Source organism: Aythya fuligula, chromosome Z, assembly GCF_009819795.1.
Source record: "Aythya fuligula isolate bAytFul2 chromosome Z, bAytFul2.pri, whole genome shotgun sequence".
In the NCBI taxonomy this organism is placed as follows: domain Eukaryota; kingdom Metazoa; phylum Chordata; class Aves; order Anseriformes; family Anatidae; genus Aythya; species Aythya fuligula.
This window is the reverse complement of record NC_045593.1, coordinates 21,832,186-21,852,939: the sequence shown is the minus strand read 5'-3', so window position 1 is coordinate 21,852,939 and position 20,754 is coordinate 21,832,186. Positions and strand designations below refer to the sequence as shown.

The window sequence follows — 20,754 nt, the reverse complement described above, 5'->3', positions numbered from 1 at the left end:
AAAATAGAAAAAACAAAAGACAGCCATACTGACAGCATACAAGCAAAGAAGATGATATAACAGAAGTAAATTCTAGTTTCATTATAGTTAGTGGTGTGTGCTTTTGAAAAGCAGCTTACTGGTAAGGACTACAGGCCAGTCAGTCTCACCTCTGTGCCAGGCAACATCAAGAAGCACATCCTCCTGCAAACTGCACTAAGGCACATGGAAAATAAGGAGGTGACTGGTGACAGCCACCATGACTTCACTAAGGGCACATCATCCCTGAGAAATCCGGTCTTCTATGATGGAGTTACAGCTGTGGTAGATAGGGGAACAGCAACTGACATCATCTACCTGGTCTTGTGCAAAGCATTTAGCACTGTCCCACACAATATTCTTGTCCCTAAATTGGAGAGACATGGATTTGACAGATGGACCACTCGGTGGATAAGTCTTAGATGGTTGCACTCGAAGAGTTGCGGTCAATGGCTCACTGTCCAGGTAGAGATCAGTAATGAGTGGTGTTGCTCAGGGGTCAGTATTGGGACTGGCACTAACATCTTTGCCAGTGACATGGACAGTGGAATTGAGTGCACCCTCACCAAGTTTGCAGATGACACCAAGATGAGGGGTGGGGTCCACATGCTGGAGGGAAGGGATACCATTCAGAGGTACCTGGGCAGGCCTGAGAGGTGGGCCTGTACAAGCCTCATGGAATTCAACATGGTCAAGTGCAAGGTCCTGCGTTTGGGCCAGGGCAATCCTAAGTACAAATACAGGCTGGGTGGACAACGGATTGAGAACAGCCCTGAGAAGGACCTGGGGGGGTTTGGTGGACAAGAAGCTTGACATAAGCTGGCAATCTGCACTTGCAGCCCAGAAAGCCAACCATATCCTGGGCTGCGTCAAAAGAAGCAGGGACAGCAGGGTAAGAGAGGTGATTCTGGCCTTCTGCTCTGCTCTCATGAGACCCCTCCCAAAAGCACTCTGGAGCCCCTAGCACAAAGGCATGGAGCTCTTGAAGCAAGTCCAGAGGAGGACCATGAGAATGAACTGGAGCACCTCTCCTGTGAGGACAGGCTGAGAGAGTTAGGGTTGTTCAGCTTGAAGAAGAGAAGGCTCCAGGGAGACCTTACAGCAGACTTCCAGTAACTGGAGGGGGCCTACGGGAGAGTTGGGGAGGAACCTCTGTCTTGGAGTGACTGGAGTGATAGGACAACGAGGAATGGCTTTAAGGTGGTAGGTTTAGATTTGATATTAGGAAGAAATTCTTTATTCAGAGGGTGATGAGGCACTGAGAAAGGTTGCCCAGACAAGCTGTGGATGCCCCATCCTTCGAAGTGCTCAATGCCAGGCTGGATGGGGCTTTGGGCAACCTGGTCTGGTGAGAGGTGTCCCTGCCCATGATAGGAGGGTGGAATTCGATGATCTTTAAGGTCCCTTCCAACCCAAACCATTCTGTGATTCTATAGAAACCAAAGTGTAGTAAGCCTCAGCTCATTTCTTATCTTAGGACATCTAAATCCTATGACAACCATAAAGCATCAAGATGGGATCGCCTTAAAAGTCATTCAGTTTATGCCAGGAGATTATATAGCCAACAATGAAAGAAGGGGCAGAAAGTGCGTGATTACAGCACAGCAGACAGGGCAAACAGTTGCATGCAGAGAAGCTTGTATTATAGAAGATCATATTTTAGAAGAAAAAAAAAAAAAAAAATGTTTTGGCATTGTGCAGAATGGAAGTTTCTGTAAGCTTTCATATAAACAAGGTTCAGAGTCCAGATCAGCGCTTCTCACCTAAGTACAAGTTCTGGAGCCAACTACTTTCATTAGTATCAAAAAAGTATTTCTATTCAGTTCAGACATCAAACATTGGAAAAAAAAATTGTTGAATCCTGAGAGAGTGGCCTGACAAGCTTCAAATTAAAGAATGGTTTGCACTATGGGTGAATTAAATGAATGAATGGCTTTGCAGGCCTACTGCAAGTGAGCAGAAAAGCAGTCAGTTCAGATGCAATACCAGTGAGCTTCTCTTTTTTTTTTTTTTTTTTTTTTACCTGCTTTAGGTAACTTCCCTGCAAAAGCAGTAACACTTGCCAATTATGCTTATACTTCTGTTGACTGTGTTAACCCATGGTTGTGGTTGTCTGCCTAAGAGTACTATTCTGCCAGGCATAAAGTACATATAGCCGAATGTGGTAATTATTTCCCACTTGACAGTTACCAAAATATATAGTAGACTCAAGGAAATACGAAAAACAAAAAGAATATTCAAGATGTGTGTTTCTGTAATATCTACATATTTGAGTATGCATACTTTGTCACTCCATGGGTTAAGATTTTCTTCTCCCCAAAATAGACATTGTAACACTGGGTATGATTTTGGTGGGGTTTTAGTCTTTCAATACAAAAGCAAAAAAAAGTTATTTAAGTCTTTCCTGTGCAGTTTCAGCACCATTTAAAATAACAACTCTGCATTTATAAAAAAATATTTTGATAGAACTGTATTACTCTTTCATCCAATTTCTAATATTTAAACAACACAAGGAAAGATTAAGATACTTACTACACTCCAGAAACTGTTTTAGCCGTTCAAACACTGCATGTAGAAAACCCTGAAAAATGTAATAACAGTATATGAGTCTATAGATTAAGCTCATTTTGCACTGTGTTATGAAAAGAGAGTTGAGCCAAACATACACGTTAATGGCTCAGACATCCCAGGATCACTTTCAATTAAGTAATTAATTTTAATGGACAAGCAATTTCATCATGAAACAAGTAATTAGCTAGCTAGCAGATGATCTTTGTTAGCACCACACAAATAGCATAATACCTCCAATAGAAAGAGGAGTCTGTAAATACAGACTCCTGCTTTACAATCTTTCCTCTTGAACTCAGCATGTAATATGGCAGGTATAACTGTTCTCTACTTCACAGTTTAGGATGTAGCTATTAGGTACCCAACTTTTTCAGCAAATTGAAGTGTTTTGAGGTGAAGGAGAGGTTTGGATTTCATTTTCTTATTTTTGTTTTTGCCCTAGATGGGCTGCATACCACAGGCTTTCATCTCATAATCAGAGAAAATCTATCATGGATATATACACCATTACATTCATCATTAAATTAAAAACATCTTTTCAAATGATGGGGGGAAGAGTACACTTGAAATCTATCGGTAGAGAGAGAGATGCTATTATCACATGACACAAACTGGATGGGACACTTTTTAAGGTTTTTTGTTTTTTGTTTTTTTTTTTTTTCTTTCCCCAAAGACATCTTGCCATTGATGTCACAGTATCTAGGATCTATCTAGGGTCTGATGATCCTTAACTTACAGGAGGGCAACTTTGATAGAGTATTACTTTAATTTCCTTTACAAAACAAAAATGTGTCTTTCAGCCATCTTTAAACATTGCTGTAACACCTGAAATAATGACAAGAGATTTTACAATTAGAAACAGATGTATATTACTTACCATCACCTCTGCACTTCGATGAGGTTCTACAAACCCATGGACTGTTAGTTTACGAAGCACTAGGAAAAAAGAAGTTAGTTGTGTAGATATTTCTCATGTTCAGATTTCAGAACGTGATTAGTTGCTGTGCATTTCTTCCAATTTCCAAATTAAAAAAATACATAAATTTCGGGCCTTTGGATACCTCTATCATACCTAACATGATTCCTGAAATAATTTAGAATTCTGTACATTACGGGTATTCTGTTTACTCTTTAACTGTTAATCATCAGGTGTGAAGAAACTTATTTCATTATTAAATTATTATTATATTACTATTAAATACTCATTATTAAATAATTATTCTGTATTATTACCTTTCAATGATAACAAGGTTCTTTCTAAGGAATTTGTAGCAGCAGCTTCATCCCCTCTACAAGCTTGTTGTAGGAACGTATCTGTATGATGATTCCACAAGGAACACGCAAAGCTATAAATACCAGATGCAAGCTGCAAAAGATCAACAGCATATTTTATTTCCTGAATGTATTACAATATATTCATAAATTTTAAATGGCAGTTGAGACTATTACTTAATCCATCTTCTTGTATAAGAAGTATAATCCATCTTCTTCTAAGCAACAGTGTTTCACTCATTCAAACACTTTGGTGTTTGAATGTTTCACTCATTGGTACACTTTGGTGTACCAAGTTGTACTGACCTAACGCTGTTTTCCAGAAACATTTCTTGTCTTAATTTGAGTATGCTGTGACTGACTCATTTGCATCCCTGACTACTTGTCCTACCACTATCGCTTTAAAACTATCTAGGCCTCCTTTCTTACCTGATCTTCACTAACTCTAGCCACAGGTCTACAACAGAGTAGGAAGCTTCAAAAAAATTCCAGCTGTTCTTATTGCCTTCTTTCTCACAAGATTTAAACTACTTGTCTTACACTACAGGTAACATCTGAATCAAATTACACTGTGAAAACACGTAGTAGTTACATGCATATAGCTAAGCAAAATAGTATTGAACAATGCTTACACTGAAACTTATAACCATGATATCTGCAAACCCTGGATTCACCTCAAATCATTTAAAATATAGAATGCTTGATGGTTTTCAAAATAGCAATTGCTTTATTAACAATAACGGGGAGAAAGAGAACCACAAATGTATACCATCCAATAGGAAGACCCACCACATACTTTTAACATCTGAAGTCATTCAAATGGCAATTGTAATTTGCATTACTTTACTTTTACTTTAGGTAATTTGCATTACCTAAAGACCTCATCATGGGGCTAGGCTAATTTAAATTCCCTTAGTCGATAAAGCAGACAAAGTGTGATTGTGGTAGTAGTAAGAGATATAAGCTGAAGAATAAATATGCAAGATCATCGTAAATGCATAAGAAAGCAAGAAGGAACAGCAGGAAACCAGGGTGGCTGAGCAAGGACCTGCTGGTCAGACTGAGGCACAAGAAGGAAATGCACAGGCAGTGGAAACAGGGACACGTGGCCTGGGGAGAGCATAGGGATGCTGTCTGGGTGTGCTGGGATGGGATCAAGAAAGCCAAGGCATGGATGGAACTGAGCTTGGCAAGGGATGCAAAGAATAACAAGAAGGGATTCTATACATACATTGGCCAGAAAAGGAAGGCCAAGGACAGCATGCCCCCTCTGATAAACGAGAGAGGAGGACTGATGACAATAGACATAGAGAAGGATGAGGTACCCAGCAACTTCTTTACCTCAGACTTCACTGCCAGTCAGGCTTCCCACATCTCTTGAGTCCCTGAAACACTGGGCAGGGGTTGGGGGAGCAATGTGCCTCCCACTGTAAGTGAAAAGCAGATCTGGTGGCCTTCTATAACAATATGACTGCATTAGTTGACACGGGAAGATCAACCAATATCTACCTGGACTTCTGTAAGGTCTTTGACATGGTCCCGCATGAAATCCTGATCTACAACTTGGAGAGAGATGGATTTGAAAGGTGGACCATTCAGTGGATAAGGAATCAGCTTGATGGGCACAGCCAGAGAGTGGTGGTCAATAGCTCTATGTCCAGGTGGAGGCTGGTGATGAGTGGTGACCCTCAAGGGCCTGTTTTGGGACTAGTGCTGTTTACTATCTTTATCAACATCATAATGACAGTGGGATCGAGTGCACTCTCAGCAAGCTGAGTGGTGAAATTGATAAAACAGAAGGAAGAGATACCATCCAAAGGAACCTGGACAGGCTGGAGAAGTGGGACCATGTGATCCTAATGAGGTTCAACAAGTCCAAGTGCAAGGTGCACTGATGACAGCAACATTGTCCCTGGGCTGGGGCAATTCCAGACAGAAGTACAGACACATAGTGAGAGCAGCCCTGCAGAGAAGGACCTGGGGGTCCAAAAGGCTCAACACGAGCTGGCAACGTGCATTTGCAGCACAGACAGCCAACCACATCCTGGGCTGCATCAACAGAGGAGTGGCCAGCAGGTGGAAGGAGGGGATTGTGCTCCTCTGCTCTGTTTTTGTGAGGCCCCACTTGGAGTCCTACATCTGGGTCTGAGGTCCCCAGCACAAGGATGTGGAGCTGTTAAAGTGAGTCCGAGTCCAGAGGAGGGCCACAATGATGATCAGAGGCCTGGAGCACCTCCTGTGAAGACAGGTTGAGAGAGGTAGGGCTGTTCAGCCTGAAGAAGAGAAGGCTCCAAGGGAGACCTCATTGCAGCTTTTCATTACTTAAAGGGAGCTTATAAAAAGGATGGAGAGTAACTTTTTCCTCAGGCAAATAATGATAGGACAAGAAGGAACGTTTTTAAACTTAAAGAGGAGAGATTTCGACTATAGATGTTAGGAGAAAATTCTTCTCACTCAGCAGGAGGTGAGGCAGTAGCACAAGTTGCCCAGAGAAGCTCTGGATGCCCCATCCCTGGAGGTGTTCAAGGCCAGTTTGGAGAAGGCCCAAAAAACATAAGAAATTGGAAAAAATAATGTAATTGATGTTTTCACGGATTTGCAGCTATTCACGATATCTTTTCCAATATAGCTATGTACCTTGTTCAGATGATCAATACACAAAAGTAATACAAAGAATTAGGGTAAGTAACCTTGTCCTCTTGTTTCAAAAGATACAAAAGTTCTGAAGTGCGGACACTCAAAAGCTGTAAAAATATTTAGCATGGCTCTTATTATGAGAAATAATAACCTGTCCAAGAGAAATCACCTGCCACTTAATGTGAATTCAGAGAATCACAGAATCACAGAATTTCTAGGTTGGAAGAGACCTCAAGATCATCGAGTCCAACCTCTGACCTAACGCTAGCAGTCCCCACTAAACCATATCCCTAAGCTCTACATCTAAACGTCTTTTGAAGACTTCCAGGGATGGTGACTCCACCACTTCCCTGGGCAGCCTGTTCCAATGCCTCACAACCCTTTCAGTAAAGAAGTTCTTCCTAACATCTAACCTAAAACTCCCCTGGCTCAACTTTAGCCCATTCCCCCTCGTCCTGTCACCAGGCACGTGGGAGAACAGGCCAACCCCCACCTCGCTACAGCCTCCTTTAAGGTACCTGTAGAGAGCAATAAGGTCGCCCCTGAGCCTCCTTTTCTCCAGGCTGAACAAGCCCAGCTCCCTCAGCCGCTCCTCCAAGGACTTGTTCTCCAGGCCCCTCACCAGCTTCGTCGCCCTTCTCTGCACCCGCTCAAGCACCTCGATGTCCTTCTTGTAGCGAGGGGCCCAAAACTGAACACAGTACTCGAGGTGCGGCCTCACCAGAGCCGAGTACAGGGGGACGATCACCTCCCTAGCCCTGCTGGTCACACTGTTCCTGATACAAGCCAGGATGCCGTTGGCCTTCTTGGCCACCTGAGCACACTGCTGGCTCATATTCAGCCGACTATCCACCATCACTCCCAGGTCCTTCTCTGCCTGGCAGCTCTCCAACCATTCCTCTCCCAGCCTGTAGCTCTGCTTGGGGTTACTGCGCCCCAGGTGCAGGACCCGGCACTTGGCCTTGTTGAACTTCATGCAGTTGACCTCAGCCCATCAGTGCAGCCTATCCAGATCCTCCTGCAGAGCTTTCCTACCCTCAAGCAGATCGACACATGTGCATAGCTTGGTGTCATCTGCAAACTTACTGAGGGTGCACTCGATCCCCTCATCCAGATCATCGATGAAGATATTAAAGAGGACCGGCCCCAGCACCGAGCCCTGGGGGACTCCACTAGTGACTGGCCTCCAACTGGACTTGGCTCCATTTACCACGACTCTTTGGGCCCGGCTATCCACCCAGTTTCTAACCCAACAAAGCGTGCGCCAGTCCAAGCCAAGAGCAGCCAGTTTCTTGAGGAGAATGCTGTGGGAGACGGTGTCAAAAACCTTGCTGAAGTCAAGGTAGACCACATCCACAGCCTTTCCCTCGTCCACCCAGCGCGTCACTTTGTCATAGAAGGAGATCAGGTTCGTCAAGCAGGACCTGCCTTTCATAAAGCCATGCTGACTGGGCCTGATCGCCTGCTTGCCCTGCAAGTGCTGCGTGATGACTGTCAAGAGGATCTGCTCCATGAGCTTCCCTGGTACTGAGGTCAAACTGACAGGCCTGTAGTTTCCCTTACCAGGAGACAGAAAAATTCCCTTTACCAGGAGACAGAAGAAGCAAACTGCAAAGTTGACCAGTTTTGCTGCTGTTAAAATCAAAGTATGAATACCATAGTGCCAGATGCTCAAAAGATCTCCTTTTTCCACATAACATTAAAAAAACTCTGCACATACAGAGTTCAGAGCTGTTTATTTTTCTTCACAGTGAAACTGAACACACTAATATTTGTTAATTTCAAATCAGATGATAGAAGAACTCTGGGTATTGAACTTATCAAAAAATTAAAAAAACAACAAATGTTTAAATGTAAAGACTTAAACTGTGCCTAAAGGTTAGGAAATTTCAATTGTATTTTGGATATGAAATGCCCTCCCCATAAATTTTTAAAAAAATGTTATATGCCTTTTCTTCACACCTGAAGTTTTCTTTCTCCAACAACAAAATAATACATAAAGAAAGTGCCGTGCTGGAAAAATGGTATTCCACAAGAAAGAAGGTCACACAAACTTAATGAGTTTGTTGGAAACAAGTGAAATATGATTGAAGGTATCTGAGCTCTTTTTGAATCTTGTGAAATGGCTGAAAAACTGCACAGGTACCTTTGGACAAGACAACTTTAACAATACTACACCTTATGACCTATTTATTCTGTTCTGCCTCTGTACTGAGATTTGACTATTTATGTAGATGAAGCTTTGAAGTTCAGTTTTTTTTTTTTTGTTGTTGTTGTTGTTTTTTGTTTGTTTTTTCCCTATCTCCATATGCATCAGCAACATTCACAGCTGCTTCTTTTAGGAGAGTGCTAGAAAACAAGTAATTATCTTGCTCTTTCTTCATTACTTTCAAATAAAGAACTGAATCTACCAAAACCTGTATTGTACAAGTACTCAGGTCATGTATAATGGTCTAACAGATTACAAAAATTAAATATAAGTATTTCCTATATAGGGATTATATTCATCTGTATCTATATACATGTATGTCTGAGGGAGGAAGACACACACAAACCCCTCACAGAAACGTATAATCTCAGTTCTGTCCTATTACAGGAATCAGCCTTCAGTCCCTCAAGCTCCTGCTGACTTCATTTCACCTTGATGATCTCACAACAAGGCAAGTTATTTCCACATAGATAAATAAACCTTCAGAAGCATTCTTCAATACTTGTGTGATAAGCTTTTTTTTTTTTTTTTTAAATCAAGAAACAAACTAAAATTTTGAAATTTGAAATGCAACATTCCTGGAAAAGATCAGTTATCTGTACTGTATCATTGCCTAACTCCGAACTGGACTGGAGATTCAGCTGAAGACAAATCTGTGTTCTAATCAGTGGACTGTTACAATGGAGATTACGAACTGGATGAGACTAGACTTCGCATTTTCATTCACGGAATGAAAATGGAAAAAGAAGTTGATCTAATAAAAGCCCTGTCATCATGAACACACTTCCACTAATAATAAAGGAAAAAATATTGAGGTATGGAAATCTAAAATTCGGCACTGTTTAAACTGTTGAGTTTTGAATCCAGAGCAATCTTCCAGAAACACTGCACGTTATATATAACATCTGCTTTACGGCCTGACAACAAAAGGCTGATTTGCACAGATTGTGCTGCAGATCATACTCTGCTTCTTAACACAAGTTGTTATAAAAAACCATCCAAGTCATAAACATGAGTCACATTATAAAAATATTTGTCACACACAAAGTTAATAAAAATCTCAAAAACATTTCACAGAGGAATTGACTTTAAAATATTTCATATTGTACATATAACCACCAAAGTAAGAGTTTTTCTGCTTCAAAAGGCAGACATAAAAGTCAACATACCTGCCATTAATTCAGCACCCACTAAACACAGGGAAGCAGCAATCATATAAGACAAGCTGTTTGCCTATACTATACAATACTGCACCACATTACTTACATCATAGAAAAGCTTCCTATCTGCAGCAAGCCGTTTGGATGCCAGGGTCTTTGTAACATGATAAAAGGTAAGTAATGCTCTATGTTGCCGAAGATCATCTTGGACTTTCACAGATTCTAGAAGAGTGGGTATCAGTTCTGGCCATTGCCTTGGGCAGTCCACCCTGGCAACTTTAGCTATTAGCACAGAGATCTGAGTTGCTATCTGCAAAAAAAGAAAAAAATAAATAAATACAGGTACCACAATGTCAAAATCATTTAGAAAACAGACACCGCAGAATTTAAGTCAAATAAAACCTGGATTAAAAATAAGGTAGTACAGATTGACAGAGTTTGCGGTTTTCTTCCCCCTTAAGCTATTTTAAAGTTTGCAGAACACAAACAGAGTGGAAAAAAACTGTACTTCAATCTTCAATTTTATGATCAGATTAAATATTACATAAAAAGTTGAGCTCACTAAAGCTCACTAAACTGTTTAAATTTTACATAAAGATCACTCAAGTCATTTGTTCTAGAAATCATGTTAATGAAGAATCAGATACTTGGGAAGCACTTTTTAGTTAATCATCTTTTCTAGCACTTCCTGCAAAAAAAAAAAAAAAAAAAAAATAGAATTCTGAATACCAATCACCCTTATTTCCGCTATCCCTGTATGTGATTTTTAACTTTTAGACAGAGTCTTTCTTTCCCTCCATCTACTGGCACCTAGTCTACAACCAACAGTCCCAACCAAATAGCTCTCTCCTGCTCCAGATCCTCATAGCACAGGCCAGGGACAACTTCACCCTCCAACTTCAGTTGCTGGCACCAAACACACCAGTTTCACTATTAACTGGTACCTATCCCTTGCAGTGCACACATGTAAGAGAGTAAGATTACACCAAAAGATATCCAAGAAGGGATTTAACCTGAAAATAGGAGGACAGACTGTAGTGATCAAGCACAGCACTTGTTCAGACAAGGGTATTGACCAGCTGTGGTTTACAGGGCTGGCCCCTCCTATACACTTTCCTGCCTATTCCTCACTTTACTTCTCCCTCTAAACGTTTCTTAATAAGCTTTGCATAGTTTCACATACCCTCATCCCAAATACCCCTAAACCTCATGATGTTGTTCTTTCCCAGTTCTAATCCCTTACTAAGTCCAGGTTGACTCTCTTCAGAGCCATGCCTGGAGTTGCTTAATTGCCCACCAGTCAGTGGCTGCAGACTTTTGGTGTGTGGCATTGCCTGTCAGCCCCTCATCTATCAGGCTGTGTCTGTTTTCTCTTTCACACTGAAAAGGCCATTCATCAGATAACCCTAATGAAGCCATTGTTCCCACCCTTACAACAACCACTGCACTAGAAGTTACCTTCTGATGTTATCAAACATAATTTCAGCAACTTAAGGGCATAAGAGGTAATAACCATGCCTTTTACTGCTTCCTTAGGTGTTAAACATGAAGTCTGAACACTCCCACAAAAATCTCTACAATATTCATTGCTGCCTGCTTGCTAAGGGAGCTTTCTTCAGAAAGCTGATGTCAAAGTTTGCAAAGAAAATGTAGGAGATTTATTTACTCTTAGATCAAGTGATGTTGATTGGCAGGAGGGAGCAAATAAACTCTTTTCCAGATATGACACAAGGAACCTGATGCTAACACTTAGCATCAGGGATGCTAAAAGTACTTTTGTCTTGAGGTATTGGCTATTTAAGTAGAAAAAAAATCTGACATCACACTTCAAGGAGCATTTTATTTCACTGTGCCCTCCATATGTTAATATAATCAGAGGGCATGGAAATTATGCTCCCAACATACGTTCTATTTTTCTTCCTCCCCTCCCCTGAAGTCAGAGGAAGTCATCACAATTCCATGTCTAATTCCTATATGCTGAGGTACTTTTTTTTTTGTTTTTGTTTTCATTTTTATACATAAAACAGTTATATTTTTCCTACCCTTAATGATGCAGAAAGCACAAAGAACTCTTATGAAGTATCTGTGACTAAAAAAAAATGGTACTCTCGAAGAACACAAGATACCAAATTTCAGGCTTCTCAGAGAAGGGACTAAATGAACATTGCCTCTGAAAGGAAACACAAAGATACCTATAGCACAGTTTGGATGATAGGAAAGTAAGGGAAATGGACTGAAATACCTTTCTGCAACTGCCAACTATGCGTGCCCCAAGAACCTTAACATCAAAACATATTAGCAAACAATGTGCAGAATACATAACACGAAATTCTGCGTGGCTTATCTGTGGTTCATGAATCACACTGCATGCTTTGAATAAGCATCAATAAAGTCTATAAATACACTTCCAATATCACAACAACTGCCTGGGCAAACACTTAGGAACACAGTGCTGGCATAAAATAAACCCCTCCACATCTTAAAAGACTGAACCCTGACAGTGTCATACAGACACAGATAAATACATAAATTCACATTCTTATAAATAATAATAAATGGCAGTTCAAAAGGTTTAAAATAGTCACTTTAAAATGAAGTATATGCTAAACTCTGCACTACCTAGTAATACCATAAATGATGCACACATTATGGTCCAGCATGAAACACTTCATAGTTTCTTCTGGTTGAAAAAGAAACAAGTAATATTTGGTCATACTTTTACATTAAAATCGTACTTATATGAAAAATTTATCAATTCCTATGCCTACTGGCATTTAAAAAAAATATTTGAAATAAAAACTAAATTCTACTCAAACTTATCACTGCACAAATGAGTTCTACGAAGCATAAATTACTCTGATATATTGCTGTAATCCTATGAATAGCAGTAATCCCATGAAGGAATTCAATAGTTCAGTTTTTAACTTCTATCTGCAGAATGAAAGTTTGTTTCCTGTACCTTTTCTGTTTAAGTTTTACCTTTTGCAAATCACATCTATGTTTTGTCTTCCAAGTTCTTTGAGACCTAACTTAAAATATTAGCTAATAACTTCATTTCGGAATCTCAATCTATGAGCAAGAATACTGTAGCAGAAGGAAGACTGATTCATCTATGCATATTTTGAACCCTTAGCATTAGCTCTACACTCAATTTAACAATAAACCCTTATTCTAATCAAAACAGTAGCTTAATATTAGTCACTTTAAATTATGTAAGGCAAGACAACATCATACTGAATCTTTACCATGCTTATTTAAATTAATTAATGTTGTGATTGGACACGTGACAGCAATACTGCTTAGGCAGGTTTATGCAGCAGCTTTTTCAACAGCTCATTCCTGCTACACCAACGCCACCACACTTCCGTGTATGGCTATAATAGGAGTCAGATCAAACTGAGAGAACAGATACATCTGAAAAAAGTAAGTCACAAAGGAGCAGGGAGAGGGTTATTTTTGAGCTACACCCATTCCCTGAATCATTTCACCAAGCAGCTGCATAAACATTAAGGGGCAACAGGAGCTGTCACTGCAACAAAAACAAACAAACAAAACAAACAAACAAACAAAAAAAAAAAAACAAAAAAGAGACCACACTGAATTATGATACATAGAAAAACATTCTGAGAGGCAACACATAAATTGCAACTTGTCAACTTCCTTATTATTCTTGTACACTCTGTAAATAAAGAAACCAAATTATACACCAATACAAGCATTTGCTAGGACAGTAATAATTACCCATTCATCACTAACCTGGTTCACTGGCTCATTAAAGTTGGCAATAAGTCCAGCACGCAACGTAGTTTTTTCCTCTTCAGAAAGAGCACTGTCAGGATACAATTATTAGAATATCATTTCATTTTCAATAAAACCCAACTACTAATTCATATTTAGAATTATTTTGTCATTATTAATGGACACAGAAGCTGATCTTTTTTCAGTCAAATTCAGTTGCACAAATGCTAAAAATTAGTTTTACACGCCATGTTCTTGAAACTCATGTATTTCAGCTTGATAGACTATCAAGAGCATATTCACTGTATTCACTGCATATTCACTATCTCAAGGTATTTGAAAAGAGAGGGAACAGTGAAACAACCACGTTTTTATGAAGCCCTTTGAAATCAGGTTTTATTGTGATCTCTGCAAACCCAAGAGGCAAAAGACAAAGTTCACATATACAGTAGGGTACACAGCTATATTAAGGAAAAGAGCTACATAAACTGGTTGTTAGTAAGGAGTTACTATACAGTTATTACTATGACAATTATGACTGAAGCATGACTTGGCCTATATATGATCCACATATGCTAGTGGATCACAACAAAAAGGTGCTAAGAATAAGGCAATCAAATACAAAAGCAATAATCCTCTTCAACTTACTGAACTAAGAAACTACTAAAGGAAGAAAATTACATTGCTTACAGAGGGTGGACAAGTAATGAGAGAGGAACACAGAGACACTGTCTGAGCAGCCAGGGGTCAGATTAGGACAGCTTAAGCCCAGGTAGAATTGAATATGGCCAGGGATGTCAAGAACAACAAGAACTTCTACAAGTACATCCCTGATAAAAGGAAGATTAGGGAAAACTTCCTCAAGAAGGAAATGGGAGACCTGGTTACACGTGAAATGCAGCAGGCTGAGGTACTCCATGACTTTTTTGCCTCAATCTGCACCAGGAAGTGCTCTAGGCACACCACCCAAGTTGCAGAAGGCAAAGGAAGGGGCAGGGAGAATGAGGAGCACAAGTCCATGGCACCTGATGAGATGTAACCAACGGACCTAAAGGAACTGGTGGATGAAGTTTCTAAGCCACTCTCAATCATGTTTAACAAGTCGTGGCAGTTATAGCTTTGGTAGACAGGGGAAGAGCAACTGACATGCTCTGCCTGGACTTGTGCAACGCATTTGACACTGTCCCACACGACATCCTTGTCTCCAAATTGGATTTGGCAGAGGAACCACTCCAATAAGGAATTGATGTGCTGGATTCAAAAAGGGTGGCTGCATTCAAAAAGTTGTAGTGAATGGTTCACTGTCCAGGTGGAGACAACTGAAGTGATAAGTGGTGTTCCGCAGGGGTCAGTACTGGGAGTGGTTTTATTTAACATCTTTGTCAGGAACATTGACTTGATCGGGATTGAGTGCACCGTCACCAAGTTTGACAACGGCACCACACTGTGTGGTGCAGTTGATCTGATGGCAGAAACAGATGCCATACCAAGGAACCTTGACAGGTTTGAAAAGTGGGCCCATGTGAACCTTGTGCAGTTCAACAACACCGAGTACGAAGTCTTGCACCTGGAGGACTACAGGCTCATCAATCTCACCACCGTGCCAGGCAACATTAGGAAGCACATCCTCCCACAAACTATGCTAAGGCACTTGGTAAATAAGGAGCTGATTGAAAAGGAGGTGACCCGCCTCAAAAGCATGCTAAGGCTTGAGAGGTGGGCCCATATGATCTTCATGCAGTTCAAGGCTTGCCTGCAGCAACATCACGCAACAACAAGGCCAAGTGCAAAATCCTACAACTCTGTCAGGGCAATCATAAGCATGGGCTAAACAGATAATGGATTGAGAGCAGCCCTCGGGGAAACGACCTGGGGGTTTTGGTTAAAGAGAACCTAAACATGAGCTAACAATGTATGCTTACAGCCCAGGACAAAGTTGGCTTTCTGGGCTGCATAAAAACTGTGGCTAGCAGGATAAGGGAGGTGATTCTCCCCCTCTGCTCTGCTCTTGAGAGACCCCATCTGGAGTGCTGTATTCAACTCAGGGGCCCCAAACATGAGGACTTGGAGCTGTTGGAGCAAGTCCAGAGGAAGGCCACAAAAATGATCAAAGGGCTGGAGTACCAGTCCTGTAAGGACATGCTGAAGGAGTTGGGGGTGTTCAGCCTGGAGAAGAGAAGGCTCCAGGGACACCTTACAGCAGCCTTCCAGTACCTAAAGGGGGCCTACAGGAAAGCTGAAGATGTACTTCTTACAAGGGCGTGTAGTGGTAGAGCAAGCAGGAACAGCTCTAAACTTGAATAGGGTAGATTTAGATCATATATTGGGAAGAAATTCTTTGTACTGTGAGCACAGTGAAGCGCTGGCACAAGTTGCCCAGAGAATCTGTGGGTGCCCCATCCCTGAAAGGGCTCAAGGCCAGACTGGATGGGGTCCTGGGCAATCTGATCTGGTGAAAGGTGTCCCTGCCCATGGCAGGGGTGTTGGAACTAGATGGTCTTTAAGGTCCCTTCTAACCCAAACCATTCTGTGATTCTACGATTCTACAAAATGCAAGGAAAAGAAGTAAGGACAAACTGTAAGCCATAAAGGTCAATTTTCACTCAAGTAAAGCTTTAAATTATCTTTATGCTTCTTTATGAATTCAGGTTACAAAATATCGTATCACTCCCCTACTGCTCCAGACTTCTTATGAGCCACATAACTCCTTTTAATTTCTGGACTGGAAAAAATGCTTTCCAAAATTCCTTGGTGGTATTTGATTATATAACAAGGAAAAAGAAATGCTCTTTTATTTACTGATGATACCTAGAAATCTGTTTCTTGCATACCTCAGTCAAGGTTATTTAGGAATTTTTTACCTCATATCGCTGTGATTTAGATGCATGCATTCAATTATCACATCTCAAATGAAGTCTAGTAGCTAGAAACAGAGATTAAACACACCAACACTACCACTTCCTGTTGTCTGATCTCAGTTGCCAGTCTGTGATACTAACCCACACTTTCTACATACTAACTGCATAATAAGCCTTATTTTCAGAAGTAATTTGAAAGAAAGAAAAAAAAAAGGACTCATAAGGATGAACTCCTCAAATACAAAAGCTTATGTTGCTGACAAAAAGCTTATATGCTGACAAGCAAAGTCAGCAAATAGTAAGTACAAGAATTTAAGAAACTAATTAGGATTCAAGTGGTATAGTGCATTTTTATGTGATTTATACGAGTCAAGTCTCTAGCCGCTACAGGAGGATAGAAGAATTTACCATATAGCTAATCCAACAGTGACATCTGCTGGACACTGAAGCCCCAGCTACATATTCACCCACTGCAGTGTTAGTTGAAACTTAACGGTTGAAAACCGTATCTTTATCCTCCTTTATTATACTGCAAGAAAAACCCACAACTCCATAGTGAAGTTGTAGGCAAACCAGAAATTAGGAAGCATGCATGTTATTCAAAAAATTGTTTCTCCTCAGCGCTGAATCACAAACAAAAAATTAAGATCTTTGGCAGAACAATTTTAAACTCTATGTTGTACTCTTCCACAGTTTGCAGTTTCAAAGTTTTTGATCTTCTTCCAACTAGTTCATAAACCGGAAATATGAATCTGAAGATACTTATTAGTGTTAAAACAAAAATATTATGCAAGTTGCTGCCAAAGTAATCAAATCAAAGAATTAAGTCCACGAAAGACAGAAATAGAAATTCTCTGTGAAATCAGAAGTGTGTCCAGGAAAATGATATCTTAATACCATTCAGATTAAAGAAGTCTTTTCTAAAGAAGCCAAAAGTGTGCAAAAATTGTAAGATGAGGAAGCTGGTAACACTTCCAGAAGACAGACCAAATTGTGCCTGAAAACAGGCCATTACAATACTAGCCTCCCTCCTGTAGCAACCTGCAGAGACTGCCTGAGAAGAACAAGAGAAAGAATGCCCATCTCTAATGCCCATCTCTAAATATACTCACCCAAAAATGCTGATTTTAGTCTAAGGCAGGTAGAGAATGAGTAGCATGAGTAGGATAGATAGCAGTGGTGCATGTGTGCAAAAAGCAAAATATTTCAGAAGGTTCGATTTCTTTTTAAAAAATAGTTTGTATTCACCCTTCTGTAACTATGTATTTTATTATAATGAAACACTCAACCACTGTACTCTCCAAAGAATTCATGATCTCAACTTATTACATATTTTCCTGCCTTGTAGTAGTAGCAGTTGTGAAACCACAAACACACAGAAGTAGGGTAAAACTAGTCCTGCTAGACTGAGAGAAAACTAACTTCAACACACTTGTACAACAGAGGCATTTAATTTGTTGTGAAAGTTCTTACAGATTCAAGATTTCCCACAAGTATATAAATATTCAAGACTAGCAGTCTTAAAAGAATCCTTCTTTAGCTGTTTTACTAAAGCTACATGAAGAGGTCATTTATCCACAAGAACTCTTTTAGTTCTAACAGTTCTTCAATCTACGCACCATCAAATTTGGCAAACTGCAGTAGTGTCAATAGTACAATGTTTTCAACCAAACAGCCTAGGAAGATCAGAGCAAGCTTGAACATACTACCATGTATGGACAAGTGAGAGCTGCTGCTATGAGAGATGAGCTGAAAGATGAGAATTATGCAAGGACAAAAAAAATAAAAAAAATAAGCAACCTGTTGAATGTAACTTCCGAAAGTCACGGTATCCAAAACACAACTGCAAAGAACAATTGACTGAGAAATTGCCACCAAGAACAGTATTTCTCAAAATGATTGCAACATATTCAACAAAAAGAAAACTGATCTGTGTGAGCACAAAATACTGGCAACATGTCCCATACAAGAAATTGAGAAAGACAGTTAGAATAGAGTTAGAAATGGGCAGTGTGAAAATCTAACGTGGATTTACTCCATTCAATCTTTAATAGTAACTAATGATTAATTTTTTTTTTAAATTAAATTTGCAACAGTAAAAGTATATTGAAAGACTGTTACTCATTTTTTACCTCAAACAAAAAGATGGCAGTCATTACTTCTGCAGGAAATTAATCATTGGCTTCTAGGCCAGTGCTACTAATATCTATCTTAAAAAAGGTAACACATTGGAACAATGTATTTTAACTGGTTTGACTAATACTTGTTAAGTAAGGTGCAGTAATGTAAACAGCATTATCTTGTAACTTTAACCATGCCAAAGACAGTATTTTCCTCTCGAAAAAGAGAATCTGCTTGCATATGTTTTTCAATCATATACTACTCCACTTATACAAAAATTCCAGTGCTTCATGTAATAATAGAATACCACATTATTTGAAATGTCCTGTAGGTAAAGAATTTCACCACTTTTCCCTCATACTGCCACATAAGCTTGGTGGATCTTCAAAAAAGCTTACAGTGCAAAGCAAATTACACTAAACTACCTCACACAACATAATGGAAACCATGCCATACTTTGAGTTTTAGTTTTTCTTCTTAGTTTACAGTTACATTCCATAAAAACCAGACCTGAAATTCCTGTTTACACCCTACACAACCTGACACTGATGTTCCACCTATCAATATCATTAGCATCTAAAAGCCAGACTTAACACTTCCAGGTCTGTCATAGCTCCCAAAAAAATAAAGAAAATTGAAACCCTTTTAAAATTATATCTACCTTTAAAGGAAAAAGAAAATAACCCCACGGAGAGCAGTGACAAGTATATAGCTCTATAGTTAGATTATAATGCCACTCCTAACTTTTAAGTAAATGCTCAAGAATACTGGCTGGATTTTTAGTTTCTTTGGAGAACTTTTTATCATGCATTATCAGAACAAGAAAAAAGAGGACCAGAACTTTCTATCATGACAGCTACTGCCTCTTTCTCACATAAAAGAGAACAAGGGGAAATGGGATCAAACTAAAAAAGGGTAGATTTAGATTAGACATCGGGAAAAACTTCTTTACTCAGTGTGTGGTGAGGCACTGGAACAGGTTGCCCAGAGGAGCTGGGGATGCCTCATCCCTGAAAGTGTTCAAGACCAGGCTGGATGGGGCTCTGGGCAACCTGTTCTAGTGGAAAGTGTCCCTGCCTAAGGCAAGGTAGTTGGAACCTAAACCATTCTATGATTCTATATGTTCAATAAGAATTCTGAATTAATGTGTCTCAAATAACCTATCCAAGAAACCTCCTACCTGTCACATCTAATAATCTAGGTCATAACTTTATAAAACTTATATAACTTCAAAATCTGGCATCTATGAAATAAAACTTGTAACTCAGTTTATGAGAGTAAAATATAAACAAAATTGTAAGAAGAAATATGAAAACAGACTGATACATTAATGATCCCTAATATAGAAATGTTCTATCAATTTCACTATAAATTCCAATGAAGCTGCTATCAGCCAAGAAATATACTGTTTTCCAGTTGGGTAAGAACAAAACCTATTGTAGGTTAAGTGCAGGAAAACTAGAACTTACTGTGGTGCAACTCGTCTCCAATAGCGATCAATTCCGTTTTTAAAGTACAGCACAGCTAACCATCTGACATTCACATCCAGGGTATGATTTGTGAAGATGTTCTGTTTAAAAAAATAAGTTAAAAGTTATTCAGCATGACACTCACAGGATAGAAGTTGTATAAACATATGCACTGGCGTATGTATAAATACACATACCTCTGTATATTCGGTTGTATATAAGCAAAATGCATAGTCAGCACTTGACAGGCAAGTGAAATAATGTGTTAAAAACTATTTTCAAAAGATTACAGAAATGCTTAGCACTAGGTCTAAGAATTTATAAGAAATTAAGCCCGCTGTATAGTGTAAGAATAATTCTAATTTTGTCTGGCTGAGCAGGGAACATAATAGCAATAACTACTAGCATCAACCAGTTATTATTATTATTTTATTTTATTTTTTTTTTTAACAAAACAGATGGATTCTGGCTGCAGTAAAAAAGTATTCTGTATCATGCAGATTTCTAAAATCTTTCAAGAAATTTCTTCATTATCTTGACCCATGCCAAGAACCTTCCTCACTACCACTATGGTAGACAGAAAAACAGTGACCTGGTAGGAGAGCAACTCTCAAACTTGCCTACGCTTATTCTTGAAAATTAGCTTCTGCTGCTAGATATATAGGTATCTGTGTATATACTTATATATATATATATTCACACAC

At 39.5% G+C, this 20,754-nt stretch overlaps 1 protein-coding gene across 3 annotated transcripts in view; it reads right to left on the bottom strand.

Annotated features, from left to right (window-relative positions):
• The window catches only part of IPO11 (importin 11), a 93,429-nt gene that overhangs the window by 60,952 nt on the left and 11,723 nt on the right, over positions 1 to 20,754 (bottom strand). For all 3 annotated transcript variants that reach the window (XM_032205742.1, XM_032205741.1, XM_032205743.1), the window contains exons 5-10: positions 20,051 to 20,151; positions 13,621 to 13,693; positions 9,971 to 10,174; positions 3,820 to 3,952; positions 3,464 to 3,522; positions 2,551 to 2,599 (exon numbers count right to left, since the gene is read on the bottom strand). In XM_032205742.1, the coding sequence (XP_032061633.1) occupies positions 2,551 to 2,599; positions 3,464 to 3,522; positions 3,820 to 3,952; positions 9,971 to 10,174; positions 13,621 to 13,693; positions 20,051 to 20,151 (619 nt within the window). The remainder of the gene's footprint in view (positions 1 to 2,550; positions 2,600 to 3,463; positions 3,523 to 3,819; positions 3,953 to 9,970; positions 10,175 to 13,620; positions 13,694 to 20,050; positions 20,152 to 20,754) is intronic.